This window comes from Mastomys coucha, unplaced genomic scaffold (assembly GCF_008632895.1).
Source record: "Mastomys coucha isolate ucsf_1 unplaced genomic scaffold, UCSF_Mcou_1 pScaffold6, whole genome shotgun sequence".
Taxonomy (NCBI): domain Eukaryota; kingdom Metazoa; phylum Chordata; class Mammalia; order Rodentia; family Muridae; genus Mastomys; species Mastomys coucha.
In genome coordinates, this window is record NW_022196912.1 from 51752881 (window position 1) to 51777093 (window position 24213).

General features: G+C 41.8%; 1 protein-coding gene across 1 annotated transcript in view; it reads right to left on the reverse strand.

Annotated features, from left to right (window-relative positions):
• The window catches only part of Tspan13 (tetraspanin 13), a 29833-nt gene extending 6352 nt beyond the window's left edge, over window positions 1–23481 (reverse strand). The window contains exons 1-5 of the mRNA XM_031356058.1: window positions 23208–23481; window positions 3423–3590; window positions 2293–2373; window positions 1375–1488; window positions 123–236 (exon numbers count right to left, since the gene is read on the reverse strand). Of these exons, the coding sequence (XP_031211918.1) occupies window positions 123–236; window positions 1375–1488; window positions 2293–2373; window positions 3423–3590; window positions 23208–23270 (540 nt within the window). The 5' untranslated portion in view covers window positions 23271–23481. The remainder of the gene's footprint in view (window positions 1–122; window positions 237–1374; window positions 1489–2292; window positions 2374–3422; window positions 3591–23207) is intronic.
• Between the last annotated feature and the right edge of the window lie 732 nt (window positions 23482–24213).

Here is a 24213-nt window from a genome sequence, read left to right on the forward strand (position 1 = left end):
AGTCTGAAACCCGAGTCACCCCCTTTCTCCTCTATTCCTCTTTTTCTCTATCTAGTATTGGAGTTGGTGAATGGGGTAGAAGAGAGAAAACTTCACAAAGGAGCCAAAGTCCAGCTACATACCTCTGTAAAACTGAAGAAGAGGCCAATGCCACCAACAAATCTCAAAACCTCTCCAGCATACTCTCCAATTATGGGGGCACATGAGGAGCACGTCTTGCTACTTTTAGCACAGCTCTATATGGATAAAAGAAAAGACATGCTACTTCAGAGTACATTTACAAAAACACGTTAAAAACACAGCAAAAATTCAGGTCTAGGGTGCTCCATCCAATGTGAATACACATTTTAAATTGTGTGCAAGTTTCTAAGACGGTCATTTCCTGTATATGCTCTGTAGGATCCATCAGTCCATCCCCTTCTAGAAACTGGGAATGTGATTGGTAGATGTCTAGATTGCACTGTGTAAGAAACAGTAATTCTCTGGCTAACTTGCTTGCACTGTAAGTGATGCCCAGCTGTGGTGATCTAAATAAGAATGATACCCCACAGGCTTGTGTGTCACTGAGGTTGTTCTATGAGGTTTAAAAAGTACATGCTAAGCTCAGAGTTGACTCATAGTCTCTCTCTCTCTCTCTCTCTCTCTCTCTCTCTCTCTCTCTCTCTCTCTCTCTCTCACACACACACACACACACACACACACACACACACACACACACACATTCACACACAGTCTGCCTGTAGATCCAAATATCCAAATATAGCTCTCAACTATTTTTCCAGCACCATGCCTGTATTTTGTGTGGATCCCCTCCACGGTGATAATGGGAAACCTCTGATACTATAAACAGGCCTCCCAATTAAACGCTTTCTCTTGTAAGAGTTGTCTTAGTCATGGTATCTCTTCACAGCAATACTAGTTAACTGGTGAGAATAAAAGGTCATCACCAAGACACCAGCTGACGGCCACTAAGCAAACAGGGTTAGTAATCCTACAACTACAGAGAGTCAAGGTCTACAGACGACCGCAGAGCAAGGTGGTAGGCAGCAAGCCTTGGGTGAGTCTCAGTGGCTGCTGACACCTCATTTCCGCCAGAGACTCTCATGTGATGGCTATTCTCAATTAGCAGCGGGACAAAAATCTAGAATCACCCAAGAGTCAGGCCTCTGTGCTCCGGTTGTTCGTTTTACAGTATAATGTGATGCATCTCACGGGATACAGACAAACAAATGTGGCAGTAGTCCATGTGAGAAATACAATAGAGGCATTATGTCGAACAATTTTGAAACATAATTTGGCATCAGAAAGACCACTTCTCTGTTATTCATGGTTAAACTGCATGTAATACATTAGAGGAAACCTTTTTGGACTTACAGCTGGACAGGTGTCATTTGGGTTAAAGCTTCGGAAGCCACAGCAGTTCAGACTCCTCTGGATGTCATTTCGAGCACTTGCCGTATTGTTCCATCCGACTTCCAGCAGCTGACCCTAAGAAGTTAAAATGTTCTATCATCCCCATGTAACATACAGAGGCCAGCCTGCAGCTGGGAGCAGAACATAGATCAAATCAAACTCAAAACTATTACAACTTCTCAAAAGCTTATTCCTTGATCTAAAAAATAAAAATAAAAAAATAAATTAAAATTAAGGTATTATTTGAAATCCTGGGCTTTTTTTTTTCCACAACCAACTTAAAAACAGGACTTGGTTCAAAGGCACAAATGTAACAATACAGAGTTTCAGTTGCTCTGAGCCAGAAACCCATATTTTCTTTATAAATTAAGAGTCTGAAAGGAGTAGTTCATAGAAGGAAACCTCAGACCCTCCAGCAACTGCCCACCAGTGGGGAAAGACAGGAACCATCTTTTAACAACAGCAAATTTTACCCAGTGAGAGTTATGTCTTAATTGTGGATACAAATTACGAAGCCCTGATGCCATCTTTCCCTGCAATCATTTCCACCAGCCACTTAGCAGTAAGCGACTTAGCTGAGGGAGTAAAATGACATTCTTGACAAGGAGAAATAGTTTTAGTCTCTATTCAATTTCTCCCAACATTTTCATATTCACGATATGTGGTATTGTAATAAAGTAGAATTGAATAAAAGCTTCACTTAGCTGAGCATAGTGGCAAATGCCTTTGATATCAGCACTCAGGAGGCAAAGGCAGGTGGATCTCAAGTGAGTTTGAGGCCCACCTGGTCTACATGGTGAGCTCTAGGACAGCCAGAGCTACACAGTAAGACCCTATCTCAAAAACAAAACAAACAATAACAAAAAACCCTTTCCTTACCTGTTGCTCCCGATTCAGAGCTAAACAAGCACATGATACTGAAAACTGAACAATAAATACGAGTAGGAGGATAATCATATACTGAGAGTTACAAGTTAAGGACTTTTTTTATGATAACACTTATTTATTCACTGTATGTGTGCATGTGTGAGGGTTGGGAGTATGCATGCATGAGTGTGTATGTACATACATTAGGGCACAGATGTGCCACGGTGTTCATGCAGAGGACTATATCTTGCAGGAGTCAGTTCTTTCCACCACTATGTAGGTACCGGGGATTGAACTCTGGTCATCGGACTTGGCAGCAAGTGCCTTTATCTGCTGCCAGGGACATTGCAAATGCTCTGCAAGAGCGTAAAGCAAGAATGTGGACATAACTTTCAAGGACACTCAAAGCAATTCACCTATAAACTAGACCAATGATACCTACAGGTCAAAGTGATACACATAATTATTACTTTGCTGATACACTATAACTATAAATCCGTTTAGAAAAATATAAATAATTGCATACACCAGGCATAGTGGGTGACACCTGAAATCCTATGCCCTAAGAAGCAGAGACAGGAGGACTGCCCAAGCTTGGGGTCAGCCTAGTCTACAGAGGCCATGTCTTAAAAACAAAGCAAAACAACAAAACAACAACAAAAGAAAAGAGAAAAAGAAAGAAAGAAAGAAAGAAAGAAAGAAAGAAAGAAAGAAAGAAAGAAAGAAAGGAAGGGAGGGGGAGGGAGGGAAGGAGGAAGGAAGAAAATTTCTAATCTACATCCAAAATGAAATACAAATTCTGAAATCTGCAAAATAAAAAATAGAGACAAATGTATAAGGTTCCTCAAAACTAAGACTAGAGAATACACTGTAGAATTCTTAAGCAAAGATTAACATGTTAAGAAGGCCTAGAAGTCACGCCATGAGTTCAACTCAACTCTGAATTTGCAAAAGAAAATCAGAACTGTGCCCAACTTGTAGAACAGATTAGGTTAGGGTGCAAACGAGGAAGTGTTGGGGATAAGGAAACATAAGACTTTTTGTTTTCAGATATTGCCTTTCTAGGAGTTGCTTTCCGGCAATGAATCCCCTAATGATCACCTGATTGAAGTTTAAAAAAAAATTGTTTTTTAAAAGGATACAAAAAATAGCAACACCTGGTGGTGTTTTACAGCTCCAATCAGCCCCACCAAGGCAATCAGGAACAGGAAGATGCCCACAGCAATGACCACACCCACCACTCGGAGACTGGAGATCAGCCCGAAACCGATGCCCCAAGCAGCAATCCCAATGAGCAGCAGACTGACCAACTGTGGAGAAATGGGGAGACGAGATGAGACATTCAGTGTTATAGCGCCAGCACTAGTCAGGTATTTACGTCTTAGCATCTTTCCTACAATGGCAATTGTCTCTCAGGATCCCCAGGGTGTCAGTTGTGGAATCTGCCACATATACCACATTCAAGTGGTGTCGTATTTGTACATAATGTAATGATAACCTCCTTCAAGCTTCAAACCATCTCTGGGTGACTCAGAATAGCCAGGGCAATGCCAAGGCAAATTGCCTTGCAAATGTTTCCCCAAATTGTCAGGGGAATAATAACAAGAAAAATGAAACCATTTTTGAACCAGTTCGTCAAAGGCATGAATGTGAAACTCATAGATAAAGCTGACTGAAACCCACAAGGCTCAGTTAATGGTATTGTTTTAATGAATTTAAAGTAATCCTCAATTATGCTTATTTTAAAAGATTAATAATAATCCAGAGAGCAACCATGCATTCTCAGAGGTCATCGGGATTATGACGCCTATACAGGAGCAACTGTAAGCTAGCCCAGGAATAGCACACCTCAGTCCACCATTCTGATGTGCTCAAATGAAAATCACCTTTTGCTTTACAACCCCCTCTGTTCTCTGGCTCCCAAAAGGCTGAGCCAATCCTCCCTCCCCTAACAAGCTGTGTTCCTCAGATGTGAAGCTATTGTTTTTCCTTGTACTACAATCTGTTCCCCTATCTCTCTCCAGGAGCCAAAGGCAATGCAAACCTAAGTTCTCCTAGGCTCTAACCTCCATGTATCCTGGGAACTTATCAGAGCCTGAGCCCTGGAGAACATTTGAAAATTGTTTCCAGTATGTAAAACCATAGACAGGCAAGACACCATTAAAGCCATCAAGATTAAAATAGGTATTTGAGGGCTGGCAAGATGGCTCAACGAGTAAGAGCACTGACTGCTCTTCCGAAGGTCCTGAGTTCGGATCCCAGCAACCACATGGTGGCTCACAACCACCTGTAATGAGATCTGATGCCTTCTTCTGGTGTGTCTGAAGACAGCTACAGTATATTACACTGGAGTGAGCCGGGCCGAAGTGAGCCTTCCTGAGTTAAATTACCAGCAACCACATGATGGCTCATGGCCATCTGTACAGCTACAGTGTACTCATACACATAAAAATAAATAAGTAAATCTTAAAAAAATTAAAATTAAAATAGGTATTTGAAGTGAAATGGCAGCTGAGAAAGGAGAAATCATGTTCTATTCCAGTCATTGTGTGTATAGGTTTCTCAAACACTACCTAAAGAGCTAATACACCTGTGTGTAAGACAGGCTTACAAAACGCAAAGATATAATTATTCTTTAAAAAAAAATAAATGGTAAACCACATAAGGATTATAATGAGACCTAGAAGACATAGATAGCTTAATACAGTTTCAGAGAAGGTGTGGAAGAGGATTTAGAGAGCAGAATCGCTCTGAGTACCTTCAATATATGGTCAACCATCTCTGGGAGCAATGAGGTAGTGTGATGCCCAGTTTAGAAAAATTGAAATTCAACACTAGATTTTTCTAGCATCACATTACCGACAGGCCTGGTAAACTCTGTTTAAAAACATATAAATTAAAAAAACAAACCCCTGTTCCCTTCCCCCTCCCCCTGCTCACCACCTCACCCTCTCCTGCTTCCTGACCCTGGCATTCCCCTACACTGGAGCATAGAACCTTCACAGGGCTAAGGGCCTCTCCTCCCATTGATGACTGACTTGGCCATCCTCTGCTATACACATGCTGCTGGAGCCATGAGTCCCCCCATGTGTACTCTTTGGTTGGAGTTTAGTCCCTGGGAGCTCTGAGGGTACTAGTTAGTTCATATTGTTGTTCATCCTAAGGGGCTGCAAACCCTTCAGCTCCTTGGGTCCTTTTTCTAACTCCTTCATTGGGGATCCTGTGCTCAGTCCAATGGATGGCTGTGAGCCTCTATTTCTGTATTAGTCGGGCACTGTCAGAGTCTCTCAGGAGATAACTATATCAGGCTCCTGTCAGCCAGCACTTGCTGGCATCCTCAATAGTGTCTGGATTTGATGATTAAATATAGGAAGGATTCCTAGGGGGAGCAGTCTCTGGACTGTCTTTCCTTTTATTTTTTTTTTCTTCATTTTTTTTTTTTGGAGGGGAACCTGGGAAAGGAGATATTGTATGATATGTAAATAAAGAAAACATCTAATAAAAAAACAATAAATAAAAAAAGAAACATATAAATTATTATTTGATTTTTTCCCTGTTCACATATGCCACTGTTTATGTGCAAAGCAATATACACTTTGAAAAGTTATTTACCTATATAGAGATATAAACAAAACTGCTAAATATTGTACATCTGTTTCCCTTTTTACCCAAAGCATTTTCTTTTTTGAATCTTGGTCAAAACATGGGGAAAAGAAAAAGAAGCCATCTGTGAGACCACAGAGCTAGTTTCAGGTGACACTACCACAGAAGCTCGTACACACAAACACACACACACACACACACACACACACACACACACACTCCCTTGGGTTCCATCTCCCTTCCTCAGCTGTTCCTTGTCAGTTCTGCTTCGTCATCTCCTCATAGTCTCCTCACAATTTTAAACAGTGGTGAGCTGAGAAAACAACACTCTGTCCCTTCACGAGTGAGCTTATTTCTGACTCTGTAACACCCAAATGTGTCACATTCCCTTTCACAACCAGCAAAAGGAGCCTGAGGGGGGTGTGAGGAAGGGCCTCACCTCTGCCTGGCTCAGCATCACTACAGTGTCATATATATACACGTGTGTGTGTGTGTGCATATATATGTGTGTATATGTAAAATACATACATATTATATATAACATACATATATATCAAAAGTCTTTTGATATATATATATCAATCAAAAGAAAATGAGGTTCAGACAGGAGACATTTTGAAGGTCTGGCCACACACAACAAGGGCCAACACACTGGAAAGCCCTTTTTCCTGGAAACATCAGTGGAGGTAAAGGCTCCTTACCCACACTATGGAGGATAGTCTGATTGGCTTAGTCAACTGATTCTAAATGATGGTTATAATTCAAAATACCCTTAAAGCAGTATCTAGACTAGCATTTGACCAAACAACTGGGGACCATGGCACCCTGTGTCCATGGTGACACAGATCACACATCCCATCTGCTAACATTAAATTCCGGACAAGAGGGGCTCATTTACTAACTCGGGTTAAGTCACGGGACAAGACCTCCAATCTGCATTTCCCTTAACATAAAAAACAATCACTCTTTACTAGGAACATAGTTCAGCAGGTAAAAGGACTTGCCACACAAGCCTGACACCGAAGTCTGATCCTGGAACCCAGTAAAATGGAGCACTCAGTGGTGTCATCTGTAATCTCAGCACTCCTACAGGGAGACACCAGACAGAAGACAAGAGGGTCAGAGCAAGGGCTCAGGCCAAGTGGCACACACAGCACAGCAACAGAAACCAGACAGACACCAACTCAACAAGGTGGAAGGTAAAAACCAATCCCCCAAAGCGATCCTCTGGCTTCCACATGCACGTTGGATAGCATACATGTACGCACATACACAGCTTTAAAGAATCCTTCCAATACCATGCCAAATCCTTACTACATTAATGGGATCCTTAAACATTAAGAATGTTAAAAGTTAAATATTCTTAGGTATTAAATTAATAAATTTTAAATTTAAATAGGAAGTTAAAGACTGAAAGACAGCACATACCTGTCTTAACAGAAGTCAGAAATTGTTATTGCCACTTAGCCTGGTTGAGTACATCACAGCCCCTGCCACAACCTGTTCCGAAATTGTACACAGACCGGAGACACACAGTACAAAAGGAATGAGCAGGGATGTGCTAACACCTGCCCCATGTTTTTTCTATTTTATAGGCTTTGTTTGGCTGAACTTTTAACATTGTGTTTGTTTTGTTTTGCTTTGCTTTGTTTGTTATTGGTTTAGGGTTAGCTTCATTTTTGTTGGAAGGGTTTTAGAGTGATGGTGATAAGGTAAGGTAGTTCAGGCTAGCCTCAAAGTCATGATTCTCTTGTCTTGGCTTCCTCAACCATCAACACCTCTTTTTACATTGTGAATTCTACATCAAATTTCATGTATCACAAAGTATTTTCCTTCCTCTTGATTTTTTTTTCATTGACTATTTAAAAATGTGAAGCCAGACCAACAAGATGATGTGACTGCTGCCAAGCTGGGCAAGTGGAATTCAATCCCAAGAACCCACCCAGTAGAAAGAGAGAACTCCTACAGTCCTGCAAACTGTTCTCTGAACTCTATACATGTGTTGGGATACACACACAAGTGAAAATGAAATAGGCTATTAAAACAAATATCCTTTTGTAATGAACTCCCAAATAAAACACCATGCATCTGCATTAAGGCAGCTATTCAAACAATTTAAGTGTGTGTGTGTGTGTTTGTGTGTGTGTGTGTGTGTGTGTGTGTGTGTGTAACCACTCTTAGCTAGTATGCTGTAACAAATATGGGATGGATTTAGCTTGTTGGCTATAGTTTACCGGCTTTTGCTCTTGAAGTCAGTAGAGAAAAGATTGAAACCTAATAAGAGGACAAATAATTACTATGTCAAGAGATTTTTTTACAAAGTATGTCACAGTATAATGCAATTAAAAACAGAACAAAACAAAAGTAGGTAAACACAATAAGCCAAAGAATGCAAAGAAAATATAGGCTCACTAAAGAACGTGCATTCCCCTTTTTGAGATGAGGTGTCCCCCTGACTCCCACGACCCTCCCTGACTCAAGCAATCCCCTCTGACCACAGGAGTTGACCATGATGTCCACAAGATGAGTATATCAGATTGACCAAGGGGGCTCTGAAGCTGGGATTAAACTACAAATCTCAAAATAGGCTGATTCTAAATTATATGAATAAGATTGAAATAGTCTCAGAGTCCTAGCAAGAGGTAGGAAGAGGGTCCGAATCCGAAAAGGACTTTGCTGAGGGAAGCAGGATGGTGCCTGAGTGGTCAGGCACTGGCATGCTACTAGTACTGAAGGCAGGGGGATAGGTTCTATGCCAAGGAATGCAAGGATCAGATGCTGGGCAACACTCTCCTTCCCAAGCAAGTGCAGCAGAGACCTGCTCCAGACTTCTGACTTGTGGTGTGGCACACAACTTGTTGTTTTAGGCCATTACACTTGTAGTACTTTGTTAAAAACAGGAAACATTCCATGCTTTGGAACGTTTGTCTGGTTAGAATAACGGAAATAGACTGAACATCGGATTACAGACTCATTAGAATCCAAGGTTAGTGTACAGAGTCTTTGAGAACAGGCCTTATTTGGTTTACCACAGGTGGCTCTGAAGTACCGTGAATTATTCCTAGCTGGGCATCATGGCCATTTAGGAGGCTGAGGCAAGAAGATTTCCAAGAGTTCAAGACTAACCTGGACTATGTACCGAGTACTAAGCTAACAGGTGGCCTTACATTATAAGACTCTGCCTTGAAAAGCAAGAAAGGCAGGGAGGATAAAGAGAAGGTTCACTCGTTCAGAGCAATTGCTGCTCTTCCAGAGGACCCACACTTGATTCTCCAGTATCCACATAGCAGATTGCACTTTATAATCTGTAAGTCTAGTTCCAGGAGATCTCCAATGCCCACTTCTAGGGCATTGTATACAGACACACATGCAGGCAAAACATTTCAAAAATAAATTAAATAATTAATTAACTAAAACAGTTTTAGAGGTGAGGGTGGGTGTGGAAGTTCGGCTCAGTAGTTAAAAGCTCTTAGCTGCTCAGGTCTGAGTTTAATCCCTAGACTCCCCAGGGAGTCAAGCTGAAGGGAAGAGAACGACTCTCAAAAGTCCTTCTAGCACAATGGCACTTGATCACTCTCACACAACAATATAAACATATGCCAATGAACTGATTAACTCATTAAAATCAAGCAACAGTTCTTCCTGCTGAAATACGGTTTTAAACAAAGGAAACCGGTTTTAGTACACTCAGAGAAACTACAGGAAATCCCACAGCCCCCACCCCTACCCTGACACCCCCAAAGCAAGGAGAACTGAAAGCCTTCACCGTCCTGGCTGAGCTGGTGGACTACAGCTGACTGAGGCAGGGGGCTGAGAAGAGTCTGAAAGACACTCTGGTTTTACCCCAAGCAGAACTGAGAAGTGGAACTGAGCCCCATGCACAGCTGGGAACTCCAGAATGTTCCTTTCTCACAGTAAAGTACTGTGAAAGACTGCAAAGATTCCTGGATATCCTCAAAGGCTATCTGAGAAAAAGAAACATCAGGTCTTCTAGACACTGAATCTCCACACACCTAGGATTCTGCTGGCCAGACAAATCACGAGAAAACTGACCACCGCTGTAATGACTGAGGGGGTGAGGGAAAAAAACCTCAGAGAAGCAAACTAAAATGACTCCTGAGAGATATACAAGTCCCAACCCCCCAAGCCAGTCCCAGGTTTTAAAATGACGAGCTTAACTGTTATCAATCAAAATTCTCAAATCGCCTTAGAAAGAGGAAATCTACGAGAAAGACACACAGTCCTAAAGTGCCCAAGAACCAGCTGCAACAGAGCAAGACGTTTAAATTATCTAAAGAGGGGCATGTTGGTGCATGCCTTTAATTCCAGCATTCTAGAGGCAGGACAGGCAGAGCTCTGTAACCTGGTCTACACAGTGAGTTCCAGGACAGCCCCAAAATAAAAATTAACTAAAAGGATTTAAAAAAATAAATAAAAGCAAATTGGGGAGTCGTGTTTTATAGGTGTAAACCTGAAAAGGAGCTAAATACATCAAAGCAAAAGGAAACAGAGGACCAGAGGGGCGTAAAGGGAGCTAAGCCAACAACCTGGTTTCAATCCCCGGGAGCCAAGTAGTGGAAGGAGAGAACCAAGAACCGCAAGTTACCCTTCGACCTCCACACATGCATAGCCACACAAATGCCCACATCCAATAAGTAAATGTAATTTTAAATTTTAACTTAAAAGTAGAGATCGGGAGGAGACAGGTAGGCCAAAGCAAGAGCACGGCTGTAGTGTACACACTCAGAATCCCAGGACTTCAGACGTAGAAGCAGAGGATCAGAATTTGGAGGCCATCCTCAGGTAAAGAAAACATAAAATACTGAACGCGTCAACTTATCCATACGCCAGGAGGTTCTGACAGACAAGCAGCGGGGACAAACATTTTTATTCAAAGAAGGAAAAAAGTAACATTCTCCAAACACATTAATTTTTAAGAATAAAGTAAATCCCACAAAATTTCTCTGATAAAAGACACCCGAGAAAACCAAGAGCAGTCATACTTTTGCTGTTCTATGGAGCCAGCTTTCACTCGAATCCCCCCAAGTCCTGAGCTCTTTAGACCTTTGGAGCTTTACATCTCAGTGAATAGAACCGCCTTTATGAAAGAGGTCCCATGCACCTTGCAACCTTCAAAAGAAACAAACGTGTGCTTATTACAAATCTGTGCCATTCAGCTGCTAAGTGCACAGGACTCTACCACGTTATCTTCTATGTACATGGAATACCTACTTAGTAAACTATGAAATGTTACTAGCAGTTTCTTATATGGGCAACAACTCTAACACCTTCCACTTTGCTTTGCCCTATAAATTAGACCATTCTCTTTCATCCAGCCTTAGCTCTTACTGCCTCCCAAGCCCAGCACTTCAGTGAAAATATTTTTGTTAATCTTTCAAATAGTTTCTGTGGATCCATCGATGAGTCATCAAGTACCATTCACATTCCTTCCTATACTTCGCTTCCACGGAGAAAAAAAGGAAGGCTTGCAAACAAGAGATGTAAACTTGAGTGCCACCAGCAATAGCTTCCTGACTCTCCACGCACATACTGCAAAAAGCGCTTCCCAGGGGCAGCGGACAGCTCCAGGGCTGCGCTTGCCCAGTGTGTCTCAGGCCCTGAGTTATACTGCCAGCACAAAGATAAACAAACAAATGAACACCCCTAGGTCCATCACACCTAAACAGTCTGAAATGTGAACCGAGACACCACCGGAGGCCCCTCCCCTGCACACACCAGCACAAACACACAAATACGCATCATCATTTGTAAAGGATATTCCCAAAAGGAATGGGGACTCAGTCCTCCAATGCAAAACAAATTCTGCATCTATTACTGCAAACAGTGAAATTGCATGAATATGAACTTAATCGAACTAATTAACGTATCTAATTAAAACCCAAAAAATAGGGACTGGAGAGACTGTTCCGCAGTTAAGAGCACCTGTTGTTCTTGCAGAAGACCCAGGTTTGGTTCCCACATAAGCGCTCACAACCATCTGTAACCCCAGTTCCAAGGGCTCAACATACTCTTTTGGACTGCATAAGCAGATGCACATATATACATGAAGGCAAAATACTCATATATATATATAAAGTAAAAAATAAGTAAAGCTTTTTAAAAAAATAAAAATAAAAAGAGGCTGAAGAGCTGGCTCAGCAGTTAAGTCAATACTTCTCTTACAGAGGACCCATGGTCAGTTTCCAGCACCCATGTTAGCAGCTCACAACAGGCCCAAGGATCCAATACCTTCTTCTGGCCTCCATAAGCTCTGTGTGAATGTGCACAAATAGGAACTCAGACACTTACACATACATATAATTAAAAATAAAAGTGAATCTTTACAAAAAAGGAAAAACAAAACCCCCAAATAAATTAAAGTCTTTTCATTTAAATGATCTGAAAATAATGTATATGGCCGTACACATCTGGTATTTGTAACATATAACTGAAACTTACCAAAATAATCCCATTGAATATTTCAATTATATCTAAATATGTTTAGGTATAATTTAATACCTAATAATATAATGAAATAATAGTATAAATAAATACCTAAAGATACTTAGTGTACCTATAAGATAGGATTATCACATTTAACTTTTACTAAAAATGGAGACTTTTCAATAATGAAACAACTTATTTCTCAGCAGTGATAATTAACTGTTACCGTTGCTTTACAATTTTAAGGATAATGAGATTATATGTCCCAAGTTAGTAATCTAAAAATTACAGATTCAAATGAAATTAATTCAAATTACATAATTAAAAAGTCTAAGCCTGTCACTATGCCTTGGTAGACAAAGAAACTGCAAAGATTCTTTTGTTGGAGAATAATAACAGTGTTCTTATGAAAGCAATTGTAATAGAAAATAAATTTAGACCTATGACAAATAGTTTCCTTCCTCTGGGAGGTAGAATAATGATAAAAACAGATGATAGCCCTGTTAACTCCTTGAAAGTTGTGCTTTTATGAGCAGGAAGCACCAGCCTTTCCTGTTTTCTCTTTAAAACAAAGAGAACTTGATATATAAAAAGAGCTTTAAGAAGGAGTCATAAGAGCTGGGATGGAAAAGGCACACAACAGCAAGATTATGCAAGTGTCCAAATCAAGCCGTAGCTTCTCCTGGGTAAATCCCCAGAGGACTAAGCCGTGACTCGGCCATTGTACCCTGAGGGGACATAGATGTTATCAACAAAGGCTCAGGACAGCACAGGCCAAAGAACAGCACCACAATGCTGGTTCAGAGACCTAACTGAAAATGGGACTTCTGAAGGCATCAGGTTAGATGTGGTCCTGCGGTCAGCTCTTGATGATGGATTTAAGGGGCCTGAGCAGCACACTGCTCTTGTGCCATGTGAGACCTTTCTCTATATAAGGAGACAGTGAAGTGTCAGCCCCTTGATTTAAACTTTTCACCCAACAGGAACTGTGAGGAGTACCTTTTCACCTAGTCGGTTATCTTCTATCACGGCACCATAAAATGGAGTAAAATACATAGTAGCAAAAGTAACACATAGGTACTTATCTATTGCTATAATAAGACACTATGACCAAAGTAAGTTATCTATGGAGGGCTTACATTGTCAGAGGGTGAATCTGTGAACAACGATGGGAAGCAGGACAGCAGGCAGGCAGGCATGGCACTAGAGTAGCAGCTGAGAGCTTAAATCCTTATTAGCAAGTAGGAGGTAGAGAGAAAGTGTGATAACTGAGACTAGCCAGGGGTTTTGGAACCTCAATGCTCACCCCCTAATGACACACCTCCTTCAACAAAGGCCACAGCTCCTGATCCTTACCAAGCAGTTCCACCAGCCAGGAACAAGATGTTCAAATATAGGAGCCATTTTCATTCAAACCACCACAGATACTAATATGATGATTAAGGCTTTTGAAGCCAGGACAATTAGCTCATTCCCATGCTGGCATCCTTCCTATCTTGTTTTAAGTCTGTACTCCTCTGGTCTTAAGATCCAAGATATGAACAGTCTGGAGGTGCGTTATTAACTACCACTCCCCAGCCACAGACATCTCTGTCTTCTTTAGAGGAGCCTACACACCTCAGGTGCCTGCAGTCAATACATGTGTTGATTTTATATTCCAGGTACTTGGCTAAATGTTTAGAGCAGAAGAGATGGTCAGTACAAACTTTTGGATGAAGGATTCTTTCTGTTCCTCATGAATGTACTAGGAAATGCTTATTCTCCAATCTATACATTATTTCAGGGAAAGAATCTCAGTCCAACCACGTACCAGATTGTATATGTAATACAAAAATTGTATTGTTTAATCAAATATCCACACCATTCAAGAACAAAATGAATAAGGGTGTACATGTAACCCCAGAATTTGGAAGGTAGAGGCAAGATAGGCACCATATACTTAATGCTAGCCTGCTCTACATATTAAATTCCAAGTCAGTCATGGTTACCAAACAAAGCCCTGTCTCAAAAGATGAGGGGGAAGATGGGGGGGAGGGGAGAGATGGCTCAGTGGTTAAAGAAACCTGTTGCTCTTGCAGAAGATCCAGATTTGGTTCCAGTATCCCACATGAAGGGTCAGAACCATTTGTAGAGAACCCGATGCCCTCTTCTGACTTCGTCAGACATCAGACACGCACATGCTACACAGACATACATATAGGCAAAAATCCCTAGACATATAAAATAAAAATAAATCACATTTTAAATAATTAGAAAAATAAAAAGTAGGGGCTGTATGAGAACAGGCAGGGTCTTTGGAACCTCAAGACTCACCCCCAGTGACACATTGGTCATTGGTTAAATGTACTTGCTGTTTTTCCAGAGGAGCCAGGTTCGATTCTGGGCACCAACATGCTGGCTTGCATCCTCTATAACTCTAGTTCTAAGGGAGCAGACACCCTATTCTGGCTTTCACAAGCTCCTGTACACATGAGGTGTACATATTTCTACTCAGGCAGACATGAGCGCAGACATTCGCACATGGTGCGTGCATACACACACACACACACACATATTAAAATAAAATAAATACAAAGAAAGGAAGGAGAGGTGGCCCAAACAGCCTGTTACATATCTGCTGTGCCAGTACATGAGAGACAATGGCAGGCAGATCTCTATGAGTTTGAGTCCCACCAGTCTACACAGCAAGTTCAGATCAGCCAGAGCCACAAAGTGAGACCCTATCTCAAAATAAACAAGTAGTAGTAGTTCTGGAGAAATAGCAGGCAATAAACCTTAAAATACTATTCTAACCGTGCGACAGTATTATGGACAATGTCATCCAGAATGTGACTTTTAAGTAAATGAAGGCCTCCAACCACCCTCCCCCACCCCAAGGGTCAAGCATTCTACCATGAACTTGTGATTTCAAAGATCAAGCACACTGACATACTTATAATATAGAATACCAGGTTGAAGACGTGAAACGCCCATGAATAATCCAAATATTACTAAATAGCCAGGCATTCAGCATGAAGCCAAAAATCCCAGTTTATTCCTCATTGTGATTCCACAAATGACACAAAACCGAAGTGCTTTTGCACATATCTTGGGGGTTCTCTACAGGACCACTGTTTTAGCTTAGGAGGCACAAAAGCAAAGCATTTTACTCCTGTAATGAAATTACATAAAAGGGAACAGAAAGGGATCCTGACTTTTTCCAGAGTCAATTATTTGAAATGGCAACCACAGCTGCTGACAAAATCCCACCCCCTTTTTTCAGAGCAGCAGTTACAAAAAAGAGGTGGGGTTACTGGCAGAACAGCCCGTGCTGACTTATGCATTTAGTAGCTAATGCTGGGTATCGAATTGGTGGGATAGAGGAAGCATAGCTGCCTCTCAAAAACTAATGCTAAGGTTGCACTAGACATTTAGCAAAGAAAACAATGCAGACATGGTCCTTACTTTAAGTAAGTAAGGACCATGTCTTAAAGTAAGGACCATGTCCTTACGAATGTTGGTTTAAATAAAAGTAGGCTAGGGGGAAAACAGCTCTTTTCAGTGACTTTATGCTCAATCCTTTCATTAGTGTCCAGGGAGGAGCATGAGGGGCAGAGTAGCTGCCTACCATGCACCAAGCCCTGGGTTCAGCCCCCAACACTGAATAACCCAGGAGTGGTGGTAATTGCCTGCACGCAACAGCTAACTTGGTCTTAGTCCCTTCATCAGCACCACTTGACACACAGGCTCAATCCCATCTCCTGGACACTGTGTTACATTCAGTTTCTCCAACAAAAAAACCCTCTATTATCAAGTTCTTCTCCTGTTTAAACAGATATTCCTTCCTTGGCCCCTTTGCAGAGTCTACCTGGTTACCTAGACCTTGTAATGTCATTGCTTTGATCAGTGGACCATTGCCCTTCTCCAGCTACTTTCACTGACTTACTGATTCATCCCATCACAACTCTGTTAACATTCATAATGGTACCTCCTGGTAGCCCTCTCCCCTGAAGTTCAACGCTGCTAGCCTCAAGAGCTAGTGAACAGCACTGCCTGAAGATCTCTTGGATCACATCCAATACTGAACCTTCTCTGGTCCTGTTAATGGCAATTCCATCTTTCTAGGAGACTAGGCCACAACACATGAGTCATCTGCCATTTACTTCTTTCTCCAGCACCCCATTTTCAGTCCATTAGAAACTGTGTTGGTCCCGCCCTCAACACAGGCCCAGAATTTGTCTGTTTCTTTGACTTTAGCTAGCATTCTATCCCAAGCTTCTCTTACAGCAGTAACTTTGTAAGTCCCCTTTCTCAGAAACTTCACAAACTAGAGTGTTACAATGACTAACGACCTATGCCCGAAGTCCAGTGTCCTTGTGATCTAAGGAAAGATATCTCCAACTAGCAATAGCATCAGCAGGAGCAGGAACCAAGATGAGGAACAGTGACCCTGACTCCTCCTCCTTCTTCATCTTCCTCCTTCTCTCCCTCTTTCCTCCCCCCTTCTTCTGAGCACCCCCCACCATCCCTCCTTTTTAGAGCTCTCATCCGTCTCTGGACTCTGGTATTTATGCCTTCTCCAGAGTCCTCAGAATTAAAAACTATCTACAGCTGGCACAATTATGTCCCTGTTAGAGCACACACACACAAACACACACACACACTCACTCACTCACTCACGAGGCAAACAGTCACTGCTGTGGGTACTCAGAAGCAGCCCCATAGCTCACACCTGGGATTAAAACAAAACCATATTTACATAACATAACCGAGTTTTTAAGGAAAGCAAACCTCTCAATACAGACTACCTCTGCCTCATGAATGCTGGGATTATAGGCAAGGTGCCACAACTGCCTGGCAGTCATTAGGTTCTTAAAAGTAAAAGACTGTTTTTATTATGGATGTGAACTCTCCTTTCCTGGAACATATTGATTTAGCAACCTGTCTCAAAATCCTAATGGCTTGAAAATCTTTGATTATAAAACACAAGTTTGTAATTCAAAAGTTTCAAATAATTTGCCTTCCATACTTGAAGCTATAGGGACTTACTTCCAGTTCTGTGGTACATAAGTGTTTCTACACTTAAGTATTAAGTGTTTTCTACACACTAAATTATCTTCGTCAAAATACAATGAGGGAAGAATAAAATATTATCAATTTGCAAATGAAAGGACTGTAAATTTAAGGAAAAAAATGCTGCTTGGTTTAGGAGTAGAGTTGGAAAAGCTGAGTTCCTGAATCAATCCAGAGACATTTTTCTATCAGTTAATGAACTTTTGTTTCATTCTATTATAAAATATATCCCAATTTTATTTAATTACATCTATCTATTTATTCATTCACTGTGTGGGGTGGGTAGAATACACACTAGCCACAGTGCCCATGTGATGTTCAGAGATAACTTGCAAGAATCAGGACTTCCACCATGAGGGTCCAAAGACTGAGCTCGGGGCCTCAGGCTCCTCTTAACACAACATTCATATTTTAGACATGTTAAAACAGACATCACGCCGGGCAGTTGTGGTGCATGCCTTTAATCCCAGCGCTTGGGAGGCAGAGGCAGGTAGATTTCTGAGTTCGAGGCCAGCCTGGTCTACAGAGTGAGTTCTAAGACAGCTGGGGCTACACAGAGAAACCCTGTCTCGAAAAATACAAACAAACAAAAAAACCAAAAACAGACAATCACTTATGTCTTAGGATGATAGAGATCGGGGCAATTTTCAATGTTTCAAGAGAATTCTTCCCAAAGCAAGCAAAGACACAGAGCAGCAATTCTCAAGCTGCAGGTTACAACCCTTTTGGGGGTCCAACAACTCTCACAGGGGTCACCTAAGACCACAGGAAAGCACAGATACTACACTGCTATTCAAAACAGTAACAAAATTACAGCTATGAAGTAGCAACAAAAGCAATTGTATGGTTTGGAATCATCACATCATAAGGAACTGTATTAAAGTGTCACAGCATTAGGAAGGTTGAGAACCACTAATGTAGGAGAAAAAAAAAACTGTAAAATGGGCAACTTACCAACAAAAGAAGAAAGCATGCTTAGCTAGCATGGTAAGAAATGCCTGAAGTCCTAGTATAGGAAGGTTGAAGCAGAAAGAGAGCAAGTTCAAGACCAACTAGAGCTAGACAGTGAAGACTCTCAAATAAAGAAAAAGAAAAACTTGGGAAGATTTTTTAGATAAGTGAACATATATAGACACATAAGACTATAGCTTCTGAAATTTCTGATTTTAACTTTATTAATTATGTTCCGAAGTTAAAACCGGCACATATTAAACCGTCTACATTATCAATCAAACCATGCCTATAGTTTAAATGAAAAAGTGGTTATTAACAAACCATACCTTTCCTACAGATATAAAACCACCATGCAATTCTCTCTTTTATTCAGGTCTAGAGGGGGTAAGACATGGTCTCCCTGTACAGCTAAAGTTGTCCTCATACTTGTGGCCATCCTCCTGCCTCTGCCTCCCAAGTGCTAATTGAAATGAACTACCACCCAGAAGCTGGCAACGCAAGCTTCTTTTACGTTTATGAATTTATGGATCTATGTGTATGGAGTGAGGGCACACAGCACAACATCTCTATAAAGGTGAGAGGAGAATTTGGAGGAGTCCATTTTCTCCTCCCACCATGTGGGCTCAAGGGAGCTAACTTCAATTATTCTGTGCCTTTCTTTGCCTCCTGTCAGCCTGGCAGGGCAACTCTGAATGGCCAAAGTACAGGAATAGCATTTTGGGGTCATATTTCTCTATTTGATTCTATTTTACAAAAATCACCTATCCAGATACTTATTTGTTGGTGTTGTTGTTGGTGTTGTTTTAAGGTTACATTCTCTTTTGCAGTTAATCACAGAAAATGTATTAAAAGCTTTCAAAATGCAGGGCTAGGAACATAACTCAGAGGGGATGCATGTGTTCAACAAGGGTACAGGCTCTGGTATTAATTACTAGTACCAGGACGAAAAAGTAAATTTTCAAAATGTTGCATATTTTAACACATTTACTTCATATCTTATAATCTAGCATAAACAACAGTATAGATTTTCATTATTTTTTAACATTTATGAAAATATTTTGACTTAAAACAGTTTTGGAGGTTGGGGAGATAACTTGGTAGTTGAAAGGCTATGGGTGCTCTTGCAGACTAGATCCGATTCCCACCATCCAACACGATGACTCACATCCATCTGTAACTTCAGTTCCAAGGGACCCCATTCCTCTTCTAGCTCTAAGTACTTATGGTACACAGGCATGTTTGTGTATAAGCACTCATACGTGTAAGTAAACATATTAATGTAAAAACATAACATACTATAAAGCACGGTGGTAGATTTCTACCACCCTGGCACTTAAGGAACTGAGTCAGTGATTTCGAATACAAGAAGCATTAGAGTGATGATTTTTGAGATTACTTTCAAATGAAGCATCAGGAACTTTAGACACAGAGGACTCTGAAATTTCAGTTTTTTGTGAAAATCTGAATGGCTGGCATCGTAGTTAAATACCCGAAACCTTGCCCAGCTCTTCCTATGAAACCTGGAGACAGTTTTAAAATGCTACCAATTTGAATTTGAGATATATAATTCTGTTTCATAACTGAATATAAAACTTATCCTTTTACCCTTGAAATTTTGGAATTCTGTATAATAGGGACCTAGGTATTTGATTAACCATTTTAATAAACTGCTAAATAATTGAAAGAATAAAAGAAGCCATGGTAGGAAGATTCCAAGTTTTAGGGCAGCCTTAGCTACATAGTTAAGTTCCAGGCCAGACTAGGCAAGACCCTGTCTAAAAATAAATAAATGAAGTAATTAATTTCCTAAACTAATTTTAATTTATATTTTCATCCTAAAAGTATGAAAGAGACTTGTAAACTATCTCTTCAAACTTCCTCAATTCAAACATCCCTCCTTTATTCCTAACTCAGAAAGATTTTACGCAGTCCTAAATTTTATGGTGTCTAAGCCCTTAGACATCATTTAACATCCCCAACTAGATCCTTCAAAAAGGGCACAAAATAGCTACTATATGTATTCATTCCCCATGGATTTCAGTAAATACACAAAAGCTTACTGGCAAAATACAGCCCTCAAGACCATATGCAGTAAATGAGAAGCAGCCTCACCAAAACATAGTCACTTTAGAGTCCAGTTTGGTTTGCTTCTGCATTTCTAGGCTGCGACTAACGTCATCATGAACCAATCAACACTACTGACTGAAGAAACTCGTCATCTTTAAATACAGGAAGCTCTGAAGCAAGTGGCTCTTTTCCCCCCTTACAACATATCGACTAGACTTCCCCTTTTCATCTACATGTACAGTCTGTTTACGCACAGTACATTAACCCAAGGTTATGTTAGTACTGGGTGTTCCCTCAGTTAAAGGATGCATGGCAGAAAAGAAAAACCCATCATTAACCACTATATATGGTCACTGAATTCCCAACTTGTTTTAGGGACCTGCTTTCTATTTCTAGACTGGTCATATTGAGAAATAAATCTCTGGCTCGTTAGATCACTTGAGGATGCACACAGCTTGGCTGACAGAACTCCCAAATTCCTCGGGAAATGCTTCAAAGTAATGGTGATGAAGTCACTATTCTGGTCCTAACACTTGGCTATCCTGGTCCTAACACTTGCAGAAATGAGCTCATCTTTGCGCCTGCAGCATTGAGCAGAATGCAGGCAGTTACCAAGGGCCAGGGTAGAACCTACAAAGGTCTTTTTATTCCCATCCTAAAAAGAAAATACCTCCTAATCCTCAAATTCAACTCTGCTAGCAATCACACTTTTTTTTTTAATCTTAAAATGTGGAGGAAGAGACAGGTGTTTATGTTTAACTAGATGTTAAAAATCAAATCTACCCTCACCTCCCGCTGCTACATTCACTAAATTATAACCTATTTGCAATGCTTAGGAGGAAATGTTTAGATAATAACTTATTGTCCCTTTGTCTAAAACAGCCTAGGACTTTAAAAAGCCTAGCCATATTTATAGTCCCATGAATTTCCAATTAATTAAGTTTTACCTGAAAAAAATCAATAAAACATACTTTGGAGGTCAATAGTTTAGGACAGATATTAAATAATCTTAACATATCTCTTTAGGGTCAACTTTTCTTTCTCCTGACTTTCATGGCATGCGGTAAATACTGCTAGAAACAATGTACCTTGAGACCAATATTACTTGATTTGAAAAAAAAAAAAGGTTCTTTTTGTTTGTTTGTTTGTTTAAATGTATGTATTGCACATTGATGTCTACAGATAGCGGAAGACGCACAGAGGCAGCCATTGTACATTGTACTGTGTGTAAGCAGACACTGTAAGATGGAGAATCAGGTAAACAGATGACTGAATCACTGAAGGGGGAGGGGGACTCAGGTACAAAATAGAACGTGACGTTCTAAGCACACCATTCATGTTAACAAGAGAAAACAGTTCAAGAACGGATGGGAATTTACAATATAGCAATGTGGTAAGCATGCCTCACACCAGACAGGTGAACTTCAGTGAGAAACTTGACATGTATCTCTAGTTTCAAGGAGCTGTTTCACTGTGTGTTCTAGAATTTTTCTTCCAAGTGTATAGCATTTGTGAACATGTTGACTCGATTCCTAAGAACAAGCCAGAAAAAACATACACCACCATCGATGCCTATTTCTGGCTCGCCTTCAAAGCTTTGCCATCATTTTCAGACACACACCAGCAAAAAAAAAAAAAAGGGTAAAATGACCCGTGACCTGGTGTCTCTGCTTGTCAACCACAAGTGGCCTCTCTCGTCCATAAATGTAACCTAAGCTGGCCCAGATGGCCTGGCTCTGCTAATGCAAGGAAACTGGGTTTGTTTTCAGGGTGGGTGCTGCAAGCGCCAGGTGTATTTATAGAAGAGACCAAGTCTCCGACGGAAGGAGATGACCAAAAGGAAATTTCTTCCACGCAGGAGAGGCAGCTCGTGGAAAGGTCTAGATTCCTCAATTTGGTTCCAGTCTAGACTCTCCTACTACCAGCTTTGAAAACTTAGTCTTAGCCTTTGAAAACTTAGCCTTTTTTGGTCTTTACCGGTATCAAATTTAGACAACTTCGCTTGCCATAGATAAATAACAAAATGACAAATAAAAAGGCTGGGGTGGTGAAGGTCTTTAATAAACATCACCTCCGGCTTCCTGCTGTTCAGACACAGTTATGCCTCAAAAAAAAAAAAAAAATCAAACTGAGCTTTCCACGTTAAAACTGGAAGGCATATGCTGATAAACAGGGAGGAAAAAAATAAATAAAAACGACTTGGGTGGAGGACTATATACTGAAGGATTTCGTCTAAAATGGAGCTAGAACATTCATAAAGGGGGAGGAAGACGGCATGGGAAAAGCATCGAGTTGCGACTTAACAGGCAGGAACATCAACAAAGGGACTTTATGTAAGCACGAAACAAACTTCGGAAGCCGCGGATATCCTGTGAACCTGCTCGATGGCCTCAATTCAAACGACAGCTTTCAGAGCTGAGCCAGAAGCGCGCCATCCACAGGCCGCCTGGTCCATTCCAGGCCCCACTATAACCTGTCCCCTAAGCCCAGGCTGCTCTCCAGCCTCCAGATGGGATGGCCAGGCGAGAGCGTGCGGCTAGAAGGATTGAGATGGGAAGGTGGGGAGGGATGAGAGAGTGGGGAGGGACGCGAAAGTGAAGGGCTGCAGAGAGCAGGGCGAGGGGCGAGCGCCACAATGAAGGACGGGCGGAGACTGCGACAAGCAGACTCGGGGTCCCGGGCGGGGGCTGCAGGCGAAGCTGGGGCGTGGGAAGCCCGCAAGGGGCGCGGGATGGGGCACAGGCGAATACTCAAGCGGGGAAGAGGCCGACGGCCCCCGCAGGTGCCACCGGGCGCGGGCTACTCACGGTGTACAGCAGGTTGAGCGCGCACAGGCAGTTCTTGGAACACGAGAAGCCCCCGCACACCATCGTGGCGCGTGGGCTAGCGGGTGCCTGCGGGGCAGGCGTCCTCCGCGAGGCTGGGCGAGTAGCTGCTGGACCCTGGCCTCCGGAGCCTGTGGCCGGGGCTGGACTCGGGGCTCGGGTTCGGGGTTCAGGTTCAGGGCTGCAGTGCCGCGCCCGCAGCGGCTCCCACCCGCTCTGCAACCAGCGGCGGTAGCAGATCCCCCGATAGCGCGCCCCGCCCCTCCGCCCCGTCTCGCCCTGCACTCTGATTGGCCACTGCTAGGGAACAAAGGTAGAGATATGCAAATTAATGCGCTCCGCAGGCCTGGATCCGGGAGAGGCGGGGCAGCTCTGCGGAGGAGGAGGAGGACTAGGAGGAGGAGGAGGAGGGGACCTAGACTGTCTGGAGGGAGTGGGGCCTCTGGCTCACGAGACTGTGGCCTCTGTGTCATTTCCCCCCTCCTAGGTGAGCAGCCGAGGGCGGGGCTCCACGCTGGCAGGAGAAATGACAGCACCTCCTTTCTTGCCCTGTGGATGACGTGGCACCATTTTGAATGAGATGATAAAACAAATCGAAGCACCTGGCCTCGTTTGAATGAAAGAAAGACGACAAGAATGAAGGATTTACTGAGAACAAGCAAGATGGCAATGAAAGGAAAAACATTATTAGTGAAAGACTAGAAATAGCAAATAAAAACCTATTTCTCGCAACATCGGTAAGAACTGTAACCTGTAATTGTGACAGATTTCAGATCAAGAGGACTTAGTCTACAGGGTTTTTGAAATACTAATAAGCCTTATGAATACATATGTGCAAAAGAAATCAGGAATCTTTATTCTTGTAGTGGGGTCCTGGGTTTTAGCGACTTTTTTTTTTTTTGCATTAATACGAGGTAGGAAGCCTTTCAATAGCAGATTCATCACTTTGCTTGCTGCATCTTGAATCCTGATTCCGCACCTCTAACTA